This window comes from Anthonomus grandis, chromosome 10, assembly GCF_022605725.1.
Source record: "Anthonomus grandis grandis chromosome 10, icAntGran1.3, whole genome shotgun sequence".
Lineage (NCBI taxonomy): Eukaryota > Metazoa > Arthropoda > Insecta > Coleoptera > Curculionidae > Anthonomus > Anthonomus grandis.
The window spans coordinates 29,070,570-29,086,561 of NC_065555.1; the positions used below are offsets into that span (position 1 = coordinate 29,070,570).

Below are 15,992 nucleotides of genomic sequence, written 5' to 3' on the forward strand. Positions count from 1 at the left end.
TTGGCTTTTTCAAATTTACTACTATGGGTCATGGAGGCTATTTTTATCTCTAGTTTTTAGATTTTAAAATCCATTTGTCATGAATTAATTTGCCAGTTATTTTCTTATTTATACAGAAGTAGCCAATAGTTGTAGTAGAAGTAGCTGGGAAGAAGCAAGCTATAATATCAAAAATATACAAACTGTCTAAATTTTCTATGATTCGTAACCTCAAGCAAATTTTTCCTTTTCTGGCGCCGAATATATATGTTATTCGCAATAGACAAAATCCCACTGCCAGATTTTTTTGCACACAACACGTTGTGGGTATAGTAATTTACCCACGATGCAACCAGATATATTTTTTCGAACACTGAGTAAAGATAATTGACCAGAACGTGTTGTGGATACATTTCATCACCCACAACGCGAATGAAGTTTTAGCGAGTTGTAAAGCATTCATTTTGCCTACGTCGCGTTCTGGGTATTAAGATTTATTCAGAATGCGTTGGAGGTGAATTGCCGGTTGTCGGAGACAGTCTGTGACACGTACGGATAGATGACGGGTGCAAGTATTGTATTTTTATGTTTTGTGATTTGTGATTCATTGTGTGTGTCTTTGAGAATATTCCAAGATGAAAACTGAGTTTGAACAAAGATTATGGGAATTAATGTCAAAGAAAAAAGACAGGTCATTGTTATTATTAGACGAACGTTACATAGAAATTGTAAATGAGACAAAAGTAGCACTTCAAAGGAGACGGGATGGGCTAGAATTATCATCCAAACAACATCGTAGACTAAAACGATCATCTAAAGTCGAAATTATACCAATTTGTAATGACGTCATTTTTGTTTAGCATATTCCAAACAGCGGCGACAACAATCTTTTTAAAAAAATTGGTGTCTGATGATTATTCATCTTTTATATACTAGGTTATGTGAAATATCCGTCACTGTCAATCAACGATATTGGTTTGTCAACTTGTTCTTGAAAGTTATTTCGAAAAGTGTTAGATAATGCGTAAAAAAGATATAATAGGTATAATGAACAATCGCAGCTGATGATTTTAAATGCATTGGATTTTTTTCAACTGGAAAAGGAACAAGTCCGAAAGGGAATTGCACTTCAAATTGAGAATGTGATAGAGCGAGCCGCAGATGCAACAAAATTGAGCACAACAACGATCGCAAATATAAAATAGAATGGGATAAAATCAGATCAGGATTACGCAGCCCGTATATCTTCCAAGCAAAAGACAGCAAAAACCAAAATTACAACATATTTGAAACATAGAATTCGGGACACAATTTATTCTATGTACGGCAGAAAAGAATATGTAATATTGGCAACAATAAGAGAAAAGTTCAGGGAAGAAATTGAATATTTTGAGTTTTCCATTGACTCCTTAAGAAGATGGATCAATAGTATAGGCTTCAAGTGGAAAAAATCAAATAACAGAAAATATTTGATGGACTTGCCAAATATTGTTCATAAAAGAATCATTTTTTTAAGGGAGTATATCAAAAATAGAAATGTAGGTCCGGAAGGTTTTACTCCAGTTTTCATTGACGAGACGTGGATTTTTAGCAAGGGATCATTTCGTAGTAGCTGGCAAGATGACACCAAGCACACGGATTCAAGGAAAAACAGTGAAGGTAAAAATTATCTGGTTATCTTTTTTTGAATAAAAACTATTGCCCTTGTAAGGGCCCTCTAACTTCATAATTTCATCTGTTTCATAGTTTCATACAATTTCTCTCGAAGACAATATGAGGGAATTTAACTCCATACACTACTCGTATGTGCATGGAACATTACTTATTAATTATATTAAATTTATGTTCTGGAAGAATGATTTCTAAAAGAAGAGAATTGAATTATCTTTTATTTTTAAGGTCATCGTTATATCGTGGTCCACGCCGGAACCAAAGATGGCTTCATCAAGGGTGCAAATTTAATATTCAAGAGTGGATTAAAGACGGGAGATTATCATGACAATATGAACAGGAAAAACTTCGAAAACTGTTGTAGATTTGGTTTTTGCGGTCTTTTACTTGGAAAATATATGAGCAGCGTAATCCTGATCTGATTTTATCCCATACTTCTTTATATTTGCGATCGTTCTTGTGCTCAATTTTGTTGCATCTGCGGCACGCTCTATCACATTCTCAATTTGAAGTGCAATTCCGTTTCGGACTTGTTGTTTATGTCCCATTATTTATGATTAATTATAATAATATTTGTTAATTGTTAAGTTTGTTAATACAATAAATACTACAAGATTTTTTAACATTTTTTGGGAATGAAAGTATATACACAAATATAAAAATATAATAATATGCTGCTAAAATAAATCATTTGTTAATTTCTGAAAGTATAAAAATACCTAGCAGACTATTAATTTCTGAAGGCGATGGTAAAGTTTCTAACCTAATATTGATTGGCAAAAATATCTACGCCATACGTTTTTTCTCACCTGGATGACGTAACTACAAATGGGTAAAGTACAATGCAACGATATATTAGAATGGTCACCCGTCAAAACACCAGCATTCCAAACAATGTCATCCACCTTCTATTTACATTGTTTGAGAAGTAAAATGCTGACGGGTGACCATTCTAATATATCGTTGCACTGGACTTTATAATTTCGACTTTATTAACAGTTGGCGAAAAAGATAAACTAGTTAACAAGGAACATTTAGTAAACCAATCAGGTTTAATTTTTTATTGTGCAGCAAGTGAAATGTATGATATAACAGCTCATTTACAAATAGGACACAAAAGAGAAAAGGCAATGGAAAATGAAATAAAAAAGAAATACTGCAATGTTACTAGAGAGGTAATTCATATATATTTAGACTTGTGTCAATCGTGTGCTCTGAAGAAAAAGGTAAAAAGTAAAGGATTAGTTGTAAAACCTATGATTATGAGTGAAATGAATTCACGTTGCCAGGTAATGTTAATTAACATTTGTCATTATTATTTCCATGGTTATGTGTTCTGTTACGTTATATTGTATTTACCTTGATAACATTTTGATTTGCTGTAACTTTATTATCACAGTACCACTAACTTAATGTTTTTCTTTAGGTTGACCTTATCGATATGCAAAGTGAGCCTGATGGAGAATATACATTTATTCTCAATTATCAAGATCACTAAACTAAATTTGTAATACTACGACCACTTAAAACAAACACAGCAAATGAAGTGGCAGATGTTATTCTCGATATATTCTGTTTGTTTGGAGCCCCAAATATTTTGCATAGTGACAATGAAAGAGAATTCAGCAACCAGGTAAATTTGATTGCATTGTACAAAAGCTTTTATTACTTGAGTAAACTTTAGGTCATTGAACAATTAGCAGCCAGTTGGTCAGCTATAAAAATCGTTCACGGTAAACCACGACATTCTCAGAGTCAGGGCTCCGTTGAAAGAGCAAATCGAGATGTTCGCGATAGCCTTGTAGCCTGGATGTCAGACACGAACTTAAAAATATACCTGGACTGCTAATGCACATGGCCACGATACCCAAAAATGACCACTGCATGGTGGCCGCCATTTTTATAGTGGTTGTGTCCTTTTGATGTTGGTCACTCTGAAAATTTTTAATGTTGCCAACAAAAAATATATTAAATAACAGTAATGAAGTTGACATTTGACGTGTGAGTATAGCGGATTGCCTAGTTTTTGGCGATTTGTAAACGACGCTTGGGTATATCGTCTGGAACAGGCGATGTATCTTTCTCCTTATCTAATACGTGAATAATGTATCACCATCTTTATTTAAAGGTATTTGGTTCAGTTTCTCAAAACCGAATTATTGTGAATTGTCTGTCTGTGTTGTTTATAATAGAATGATATATTGAGGTGTTGACAGAATAATATATTTGTAATTTTTACTATATAAACCCTTTATAATTACAAACCCTCATAAAATCATCTATATTTTCATTCTTATATATGGTTGTACCTATTAATGTGGAAACACTGTACATGGAAGGAAAGCAAAACTCGTCATAGTAAAAATAGAAAGAAAATAAGTGTTTTTAACTGAATTTGTTAAGTAAATACAACCAAACATTTAAATGAATAATATGATTTTCATGGTATTAGGATTTATAAGATTCAAGATTATCAGAGTGATAAAACAAATATTTTAAAGTGCATGCATCTATTCCAAGTTGATTGAAACTTTGTCTCATTTTAGATGAGGACTACTTTCTTTCATAAATTTTAACGAAATTCTTAAAGGAAAACAAGAAAAATCACAGATCTAACGCAATTATCTTAAATTCTTACCTATATGTAACTTTCTATTTTGTATTTTTGTAAACATAACCTCTCAAAAACTTTAACTGTTTTGTATCCTTACAATTGGCACAACTAAAATTTGTCAGAGTGACCAACATCGAAAAGACACAATCACGGAAAATAGCTGCCCCCTAGTAGTGGTCATTTACTTTTCATTGAATTGGCAGTCCAGGTATATTTATTAAGTTCGTGATGTCAGATAATAACTGTCAAAATTGGGCAAAAGACCTTCGAATTATTCAGACTACAAAAAACCGCAGTTTCCATACAGGTATAAAGCGAACACCTTATGAAGCCATGTTTGGAACTCCACAGAGAAATGGACTTTTGGATTCATGCTTGGACACACACTGTGTAGCAAATGAAATTAAGACCGAAGAACAACTTGAAGAGCATCTGAAATTAATAAAAGAGTCTTTAGAAAACGAACAAGAAAACGACACCGAATTTAGTATCGAAAAGGAACGAGAAAACGAAATGCAATTTTATATGGAAACCGAATTAGATATAGAAGTCGAAAATAATACGAACGAGGGAAGGTTGGTAAATGGAAAAGTCGATATGATGAATTGTTTTGTTTGTGATAATATGTACGTCCCACGCAATAAGTGCATTGAATGTAATGCATAGTCATTGCATATGGCCTGTGCCATTGATTGGGATTTACCATTATGCAAACTTTGTGGTAATAAAAAGGCAACTGAGTTGCAAACGGAGGCTTGAACAACAAGTTGATAAAATGCTTAACCAATCGCAAAGCAAATTTCCACCTGTTAATGTAGGTGACAATGTTTTGATAAACGTACCAGAGGTAGATCGCGGGCGTTTAGCTCCTCGAAACGTATTATCAGTCATTATGGAAAAAACCGATCAAGGATTGTACGTTCTGGGTACCAAAAATGGAAAATTGACACGATTATACAGCAGAAATGAGTTTCAATTATCTCCTTCAGTATTTTTATCTTTATCTGAGGTCGTTGCAGATTCTTCTGTCAATGTGCGCCAGGAAGCCATGTTGTCTTCGGGGTCTAAACAAGGTTTTGTTAAATGTAACTGTTTGAAAGGTTGTCAAACTAAAGCATGTGCATGTGTAAAATGTAATTCCAAATGCCACAAGAGTAATTCTTGTAAGAACAAATAGTGTTTTTCAAATAATTTTTATTTTCCTATTTCTACATTTCGTTTAGTGTTTTGTTTTCAATATAATATACTGTAACTCTGTGATAGGTGTGTACCTTTTAATAAACGTTTTATATTGTTCATTGTTTTACTTGAAACGTATTCTGGGTATAACGCAATAGACAGAACGCGACGTGGGCAAAAGAAATGCTCCACAAAGCAAAACCACGGCGGACGAATCCATCATTCGCATTGTAGGTGACGTAATTTACCCAAAACGCGTTCTGGATAATTAAGTCTACTCCTACTCCTATTAAGTCTACTACCTTGTGTGCAAAAAAATCGGGCAGTGGGCGATTTCGGCCGTTGCGAATAACATATATATACACAATTATGCAAATGAAGGTAAGACACACACCTCATACTTAATCAAAAACAGTATGCAAACAATTTATCCATATAATTGCATCATGCACCTTACTGGATACTATTTGAGAAACTAAGAAATGCAAATACTATTCAGTGTCATTAACTCTGATAACTTACTATGTTTTGCTATCTGGACCTGAAGATTTGTATTGGATTATATATGGAAGACCGCAGTGTTAAACAGCTGGCTCAAAGCTTACTAAATTTTTTAAATGATAATGGAATTAATATCAAAGATTGTCGAGCGGAAAATATCGCAGCTTACAAGCAAATATTAAGAACATAAATAAGTATGCGGAGGAAATTCGCTTATTCATTAAATTTAGAAGGATTAATTTTCTTTCATTTCATTGAAAACCTATATTAATTTTATTTCGCTTCAAATATTTTAACAAAAGCAGTTTGAAAACAAAAATTCCAATTTTCAAAAGATTATCGGACAGTAGGTGATCTACCCGACCTGATGCAACGAAAACACTTTTATGTAATTATCAAACAAATTTTGGATCACATATTTAATAACGAAGATCAAAAGGTTAAACGTCCTAATTAAGGTTATTGACTAAATTTCGAAAATGAATAATGACTATTACATACTACACGTTACAGTCACCATTAAAATATTTGAATCGGTTAAAGGGTAGTGTGGTAAAATACTGCATTGCCAATGATTATCACTTTAATATGAGTTCATTTAATAGTAAAATATGTTTTTTAAATAATTAAATTTAATTTTATTAATTATTAGTGATTCAATTGTGCGGATTTGTCAAGCAACAAAGTTCCTAGCCTTCCTTTCAGAAGCCATAGGTACAATATGAAAAATTAATGTGATTTAAAAAAATATATTGAATAGTCTTTTTGCATAAATTTTAAAAATCCACAAAAAATTACACAAAACACTGAAATGCTCTGTATAAGTGAATAATAAAATATATCCTTGCACTTTTTCACCATAAAATTACAAAGTTCTCCTAGTATACATATATTTACAGAATTATCTTTATTATGTTTGTACATAGACCTTTGCACCTAAGCTAAAATACCTGATTCGATACATGTTATATACAATCTTCAGTCTTCTGAGATAGTAACGTTCTCGTCACTGGTCAAAGTGTAAAGCTGTTCCACGTAAAGAGATTTGGCGTAATTAATTTGTTGTGCGGTAGTTAGAGCGAGTTCGGCCGTTCTACAGCGGACTCTCGGTCGTTTTATTGGATCTGCGTTGACCAGGATCGCGTTCGGACCAGAATAGTGCATTACAATTTCTATGTAGTATCTGGATTCACCGCTTTCTTTTTCCTTTATCACGTTGCAGCTTTCCAAATCACTAAAGGTAAAATACTTTGTTACAAATAATAAAAAATTATCGACTAGTATGTATTATATTTCGCCCGAAAAAGCTGATTATTAACATAAGAATGCTCGTTTTGATACATTAACTTTACATGTTTCACTCACTTTCAAAAGTTTTTTATATAAAAATCAAGAGACAAAAGTCGTACAAGAGATCCTTTATTGACAGCCTCAATACAAAACCAAAAGTCTTAGTCACAAATCTCGTATCTATCTACATACAGAGTGGTCCAGTTTAAACGTCATTAATTTTAATTTGTTGTCTTTATGAGTTTTTATGCGTTGTTCCAAGACGCCTCGTGATGTCGCTACAAGTTCAGGAAGCAACAGTCCGCAGAATCAAACCTAGATGGCGGCACTGCCACCGATGGAAATAAAGTTTCACAAAATGGAGCTAACGTAAACCAAAACGTTGACAACAAAAAAGACACCGAATGGACTGAAATTAGGAGAAAACCAAAAAGGTTAAACAACAAGACAGTGGTCCATGTAACCCCACGTCCCGACCCCATTAGAAGATCATAATCCCAAAAATCTTTGAAAAATGTATTGCTGCTCAACTTGTAAAATTTTTTGAGGGTAACAATCTGTTTACATCCAGCCAGTTTGGTTTAAGGAAGGGTAAAAGTACCACTATAGCTATTTTAGACTTAGTTGATTACTTGTTAAATGCTTTTAATAGCTTGCAATATGGCAGTGTCTTGTTCTGCGATCTGAGCAAGGCATTCGACTGTGTTCGATTGCTGCAAAAACTTTCTAAATATGGACTCAGTCCCAACAGTGTTAAACTTCTCGCTTCCCATCTAGCCAATAGGGATCAGATGGTGTTCCCCAAGGATCTGTTTTGGGGCCTATCCTCTTTTTGATCTATATAAATGACCTACCATTAACTGAACCATCTGGTTTTTGCTGATGACACAACAGTGGCATGTGCCGAAGATACTCTTGTAACCGTAGAGAGGGAATTAAGAGTATTGCAGGGGGAAATTCAGGAATGGTTTAACATGAACCGATTGCATCTCAACGCAGACAAGACCAACAAAGTTATTTTTACTCTGAGACCAGCTGACATATCAAAGGATTTTTCTCTTAAGTTTCTGGGAGTTTTATTGGATCTTCTACTTCACTGGCATTTCCACATTAATATTGTTGCCGGAAGGCTAAAAACATCTATATATGCCCTTCGTCGCCTAGCTGGATGTTTATCTGAATCTGGCTTAAGACAGACTATTTTGGCACCTTCCATCCCTTAGCCACATATGCTATTCTACCGTGGGGCCATGCCCCACAAACAAAAAGGTTGTTTTCACTACAAAGAAGGGCAATCAGAATTTTGGGTAGGCTGGGTTGCAGGGAGGATTGTAGATCTGTTTTCTTTATGAAGGGAATACTTACCCTACCTTCCGTATATATATTGGAAAATCTTTTATTGATATACAGGAATAATGATCGGTATAAAGTACATGGTGATATACACAACTATGGTTCTAGAAACATAAATAGGCTAGTTCCAATTTATCAACACTTAACAAGGTGTCAGAGTGGTCCCGGATTTCTAGCTGTCAAGTTATATAATAAACTTCTTTATTTATTATGCTTATTATATTTAACTTGTTTATTTATTATAACTTTTAAACCCTGACCCGCTACTGGGGGCGATTCAGAGCGTTGATTAAACGCCACTCCAGAGAGAAAGGCTCATGGAAAAAGATTCAAAAGAGAAAAAAAATTGAGATACATAATCTAAAAAAAATAGTTAACGATTTTGAAAAAATTGAAAGTTTTAAAACCATAGAAGAATAAGTGAAGGAGCTAGTAAAAGAACCTGAAAATTCCAAAAAACAAATTATATAATCATTATTTCTCATAATCTGGAGTAAGCAAAAAATGTAAACAAAAACCTAATCATTAGCAACCAAATTTAACTATACATCTGAGGCAATTATAAGAATAAGCAAATAACAAAAACAAACTTGAGTATTTCTGCAAACGTCTCAGGGAAGATGCAAGCATTCCGGCGCTCCCAGAAGAAAAGAGAATGCAGGTATCGGATCTGGATAATGAAAATAGGTTGCTGAACACTGAACAGGGAATTAGTTCCTCCGGCTCCCTCGGATGAAAAGGAGAACAACTGTGAGGCAGAGAAGAGTGAAGAAACTTATAACAAAATATTCTAATATAAATAACAAAATATACATAAATAACATAAATAACTATATAAATAACAAAATATACATATTCAAAAACAATGTAATTAACAAAAATAACAGCAAACCAAAGAAAAATCCGTTTTTTATGCTGCGCGGAACTCTAGGAGTATCTAAAGTGGTTATCAGGGATACCACAAACTGGGCTGTCAAACATAAAATAATTATAGAGAATAAAATAAACATCGTAAAAACTCAAAAAGAGAGACTGGATTTAGCGCTTTTCCCGAAGGTGCTTCAGGACCACAGAAATCTAACAAAGCTTCTCAGGGACAAAGGAGTAGAATTCCAGTCGTTTTTTTCTTGAGACATACAAAAAACTGAATATAATTCTGAGGGTTGTAACGAAGTTGCTAAATTATCTGTAATTTTCTTATTTATCTATAGAATTAGTCGGTTCTTTTTCCAACTTAAATTAATAATTTTCAACATTCATATTGACAACTAAGCTTTGCCCAGTAAATTTAGTGCGGTACTGCCGCCCTGGAAATGCCTGCTGAGTCCATCGAAATGGCCGAACTTCCACCACAAGAGCCTAGCTCCTGCCCTAGGACTCCGGCAGGCCCCTAGGACGAAAACGACGGGTTCCAACCCGTCGTTAGCAGGAGGAAGATGAGGAAGACCTCAGACCCGGAGGCGGTCCCGAGGAAAAATCCAGCCATGACCCAGCCCCAGCCCACCAAACAACCCACCCAGACTCCCTCCACTTCCAGAGTTGGGTTCAGAAAAACTCCACCTGAGCCCAGAACCGAGCCCGTTCCGCCACCTCCAAAGGCCAAAATCCCCCAATTGTTATCCGTGAGAAGCAGATATCGAGAACAGGAGGTATCTGCTGCCCTCAAAGCCAAAGGAGTAAACCAAGGCCACCTCGTCAACATACGTGACGGCATCAAAACCCATCCACAGTCAATCGAGGACTACAGAAAAACTTAGGACCATCTAGACGAAAACAAAGTGCCATTCCACTCTTTCTCCCTGCCTGAGGACAGGAGATTGTACATCGTCTTCCGAGGACCGCTCTAGCACTAGCCAGCCGAGAGTATCCTGGAGGACCTAAGGAACCTGGGATTCCGCCCACACACTGCACTCCGTTACTACAACAGAAGTGTGGCCAACTGCACGCAACTGCCGAATGCACAAAACCCAGAGACCAGCCAGCCACATTCGCAATCTGCAGAGGACTGCACGAATTACCTGGGATGCCCCAGAAACCCAAAGCAGATCCAGAAGGCAACACACCTCAGCATCCAGCAGCAGCAGCAGCTGCCGCCCCACCACCGCCCGATACAAACCCGAATGCCATTATTTGCTTCTATGCAGCACCAATTCCAAATGCTGCTGCAGAGCATTAAACCAGTGGAGGCCAATTAGCATTAACGCATTTCCTCATAAATATTATATATAAATAAAGGTCAGTTTCAAAGTACAAAGTAACTTTCCCAAACAGTTGAATCCCGTGTTTAGAGTTGGGCGAGTGGAATATCAATGAAGAACATACTTAGTGATTTGTATCAAAAGATTCGTATAATTCGTACTGAAATTAAATAAAAGATATACAATACTATTGTATAAATGTATAATATGCCGTATGACAGGGCGTTTTGTATCAATGTATTTATACAATACGATACCAACAGTACGAATACGATACATACGAATTGCGATTGCCGATTCAACCGAAAGGCAGTTAATACAACTAGGACTGTTCGGTACGATACAGGATGCAAATCCATTAAATTGGGATAATATATTTTACACACCCAATATAAACAGCAAATTAGACATTTTTAATAAGGACATTTTACATTTGGTTAACAAACATGCTCCTATTAAATGAAGAAAAGTTTAAATAAAACCATTTACGCCATGGATAACCACAACCATTAAACTATTAATAAATCTCTGAGACAAAGCACATCGAAGATATTTAAAATCTAAAGCTCAAGCTCACTGGAATTATTATAAAGATTATTCGAGAAGAAGTTTCATGTTTCAACTTATTATCTACTACAAGGGGTAAAGAATTTTGGTCAACTGTAAATAGGTTTAATTTAACTTCTAAAAACATAGTGTATGATGTGCCTTCGGATGTAGCAAACGCTTTATTACTTAATAATTATTATGCAAGCTGTAACAGTGTTCCTGATGACAGAGCGACTTCTAATGACAGAATGATAATTCTAATAAATTTCTCCTTGATAAATATAGAGTTAAATTTTCAATTAATAGATACAGAAAGAGTTGATAAAATAATAAGCATAATAAATACAAACGCAATCGGGGAAGATGATATATTAGTTAGAGAGTTAAAATTATGTTTACCTTATTGTGAAAAACATCTAATTAACATTTTAAATACATGTGTTTTGGAAAAAGTTTATCCCTGACCTTTGGAAAAAAGCAATAATTAAACCTTTGCCTAAAGTTTGTAATCCTAATGAACCCAATGATCTTAGACCTATCAGTATATTGCCAGTAATGTCAAAAATAATCGAGAAGTACATCTACAAACCAATAATTTCTTTTACAAATACATATAATATAATTCCGGATTCTTAATCGGGCTTTCGTAAAGATTTTAGCACAACTTGCTTAATTAATATAACGAATGATATAAGAGCAAATGAGGATAAAGAGGAGGTCACTTGTTTGTGTTTATTAGATTTTAGCAAAGCTTTTGATACCCTTAATCATAAATTGCTACTGTCTAAACTTAGCTACTTTGGGCTATCAAATAATTCAATTAAATTTATGGAGAATTTTTTAATCAATAGGTCATATTGCGTTTCGATAAAAAATTGTTCGACTCAAGAAAAATCGGAGTATTTGCCAATGAAAGCAGGTGTACCCTAGGGATCAGTTTGTGCTAGTCTTCAACAATATGCTGATGACTTCCAGTTGTATGTATCGTTGTCTAAATATAATTTACAAGAATCTCAATTAAACTTCAACTCAGATTTAAATAAAATTAACCAATTTGCATCCCAACATAATTTAAAATTAAAGGCTTCAAAATGTTCGCTGGGAGCAGCATATATAAAATTAAGCGTGAAATTTATAAAGTGAACCACTCTACTTAGACAGCTTTTTAATACGCAGGAACACTCATATCATACTAGATTTCAAAATATCTCATAAAACAGCAAACTTTCAAAAATCTTTAAATTTTTTTGCAGTTCAGTTATGGAATAAGCTTCCAAATAGCGAAAAATATTTATCTATGTACAAATTTTCTAAGTATATAAAAAATCAACTGCTAGTTGACCAGATGAGCTGTTAATAAGTTGTTGATTATTTTTAAATTGTATTTTTTTTTATTGATAATATCACTATCCTTATACGAAGCCACCGTAATATAGAAAGCCAGAAACATCATCCCATTCTCCAGCAGCTACGTCACGTCGAACGTCTATTGCCCGAACGACTCGACTTCCTCGCCCAGTCGCCCGGCCCGGCATTAGGTATGCATCTATATTACTACGGGGTATTGGACGAAATCATGTAAAATCGAGCGCTCGTTTTCCTGAACAATAATAATAATTAATAAAAGTTTTACTTAGAGTTTTGAATAGAATTACCGTAAAGGTGAGATTAAATTATTAAATAATAATTGTTAGTAGGTATAAACTGCTAACTAATCTCTTTTAGATGCCAAATCGTTGCTGTGTTCCTTTATGTAATAGCAATTATGATAACACGGCTGAGAAAGTTTCGACTTTTCAATTTCCAAAAGAAAAAAGTTGAATGGAATGGTTGCGGCGTATTCATCGGGAAAATGTTAAACCTACAAAAAGTTCTTGTGTTTGTGCAAAACATTTTAACGCCCGTTTTATAATAAGGGAAGATTCCGTAAAGCGAGATGACGGCAGTATATTAACATTATCTCGAAGGGCTCCTAAGCTTACGAAGGATGCCGTTCCAACAATATTTGAAAATCAACCTAAATATATGTCTTCCAGCCTTCCTGCACCTCGCGTAGACCCAGAAGAACGTGCAAAAAACCATGCGTTGGCGCTAAAACTGGAAGAAGAAAAGAAGGCGAAGGCTGATATTATAGAAGACTTTATAGACTTAAAAAACAATTATCAAACTAATCTTAAAGACGTACTTGACTGTGATATGCATGTAAAGACTGAAGGTAATATGTTTTTAATAAATTTTTAATTATTATTTAGTTTTTAATTATTAAAGTAAAATATGATGTAGATAAACCTTTCCTAATATACTGTGTAAAAGTTTTACGTAATATGTGCATGGTAATTACTTATCAACATTTTATTTGGGAAGATAGTTACATTAAAGATTTATTAGGTCAAAGTCATAAATGCTGTAGCTGGTCAAAATTTAAAAACATAGTTAGTCATTTAAATAATATTAAAACGTTTGACACCACAGATAAAAACGATGCAGAAATTTATTTAAAAAATGCCGTAGAACTATTAAATAACATCTCCAACGATAACAAAGAAATAGATAAAAATATTTTCAGTAAAATCGTATTTTTGCGGGAGCAGTTAGAATTAATATATAAAAAGCAAGTAAAATATTCTGCTGACATGTTAGTTTGGGCTTTTGACATATATTATCGTTATCCAGGTGCTTACGGTATTAGAAACTCTAACTCTTTGACATTGCCTCATCCTAAATATTTAAAAAAGCTAACAATAAAGTTGGGCACAGACAATGCAGGTATAGATGATTCTCATAAATCTTATTTAAAAACTAAACTTACTCACCTAGAAAACTGCGAAACTAGGGTGAATCTACTTTTGGATGAGATATATGTTAAACCTGAAATCTCTTACTCTGATGGTAAATTGCAAGGCTATGCATATGTTTCTAAAGAGTCAGCTACAACAATACAAACTTCTATGATAACATCAATTTTATCTAAAAATAAAGATGTAGTAGGACTGTTTCCCATTAAAAGTTAAAGTCAGAACAACTAGTTGATCTAATAAAAACTGTAATAGAATTTTTAACAAAAATCGGTTACCTCGTTATCACTATTATATCCGACAATAATAGAGTTAATAGAAAAGCATTTGAAATTTTATGCGGGGGAAAGTTAGGTAGCTACATGATAAATTCATTCGACGAAACAAGCAAAATATTTTTTCTATTTGATTTAGTACACATTTTCAAATGTGTTCGTAATAACTGGCTTAATCAAAAAGATGACAAGCAAAGCTTTATAATGCCAACAATGTTTCCATTAGACATGACAAATAATGTGAATAATAATAATACTATTATAACCGATATAGACAGAGAAAATTATTCAAGTATAAACAAATCGCGTGTATTGCTGACTTAAAAAAAATTTACCGAATTGAAGAACATAAATTAATAAAGACTGCACCAGCTTTGTCTAAAAAAGTAATATACCCAAATTCGCTAGAAAGACAAAATGTCAATTTATGCACAAGACTATTCGACGAAAAAAATATTTCCGCATTAAAATTGCAAAAATCTACAACCAATTTCACTTATGAGACAACAGCCATGTTTCTTCAAATGATGTCTAACTGGTGGAATATTGTAAATTGTCGAACTCCTTTTAAAGGCATTCACAAACGTAACATCTTAATGAATCCTATTAAAGACAAAAACGATGTTCAACTAATGTTTTTAAAACTGTTCGATAAATGGCTGAAACTATGGGACAATTTGAGTATTCAGGGCGAAGGTATAAAAAATGCAAGAACAAGGAATGGAAAGCTGTCAGCAGAAACGCAATGCTTATCACATTCCACAAAAACTTATATCGAAATATGCAGCTATCTATTTGAAAAACATAATTTTAAATATGTTCTGCTGGGCAAATTTCAAACAGATACGCTTGAAGGCCGATTTGGTCAATATAGATCAATGAGTGGTGCAAACTATCACATATCAGTATCACAAGTGTTACAGTCCGAAAAAAAATAAAATTACTTAGCTTAATTACAATGAAGTCTTCGAGATCTGGAAACTTTGAGCTAAAGGAATTTTTCGACACACGTCAAGAATTTCAAGATGAGAATATAACGGAGAACGAAATTGTGTCATTTGACAGTATCGATAGCAGTTCTTACAACAATGTAGATCCGGATGATAGTATCATCCTAATGTATATTGCTGGATATATTGTATTTAAACTCTCCAAGAAACTAACATGCCAAAAATGTATGTCAGTTTTAATGTATGATAAAAGCATGCCTGCCGATATTCAAAACAAAAATTATGATTATTTAAAATTAAGTGATAGGGGTGGACTACGATATCCAAAAGAAATTTTTCACGAAGTATTAATAATAACTTTTAACATCTTTAAATCTCTAATATCGGACAGATATGAAGAAAATTATTTAAAATGCTCATCTCAGAGAGCCGTCCTCACCAAGCTTGCTGTTGGAATTATTTTCGACAATTCAGATATCAATCCTGAAATAACATGTGACTGTGGAATTCTTATGTCAGATCTTGTAAAAAATGCGGTATTTAAGTTTTCAAATATTTTATTAAATAATTACCGAAAAGTCCAAAATAATACAATCCATGCCGCCAAACTAAAAAAAAATTATAGAGAAAAAAGAAAA

At 33.8% G+C, this 15,992-nt stretch overlaps 1 protein-coding gene and 1 long non-coding RNA gene across 3 annotated transcripts in view; one reads left to right on the plus strand and one right to left on the minus strand.

The window, feature by feature from the left end:
* The first annotated feature begins 861 nt into the window (after positions 1-861).
* LOC126740862 (uncharacterized) lies at positions 862-5,558 on the plus strand. Its single transcript, XR_007662040.1, has 2 exons — positions 862-1,638; positions 1,879-5,558. It is a non-coding gene; the product is annotated as an uncharacterized LOC126740862 (long non-coding RNA).
* A 1,259-nt stretch (positions 5,559-6,817) lies between these two features.
* LOC126740856 (intermembrane lipid transfer protein Vps13D) overlaps positions 6,818-15,992 on the minus strand; it is a 261,585-nt gene continuing 252,410 nt past the window's right edge. For both annotated transcript variants that reach the window (XM_050447025.1, XM_050447023.1), the window contains exon 63: positions 6,818-7,178. In XM_050447025.1, coding sequence (XP_050302982.1) covers positions 6,923-7,178 — 256 coding nt within the window. In that variant the 3' untranslated portion in view covers positions 6,818-6,922. The remainder of the gene's footprint in view (positions 7,179-15,992) is intronic.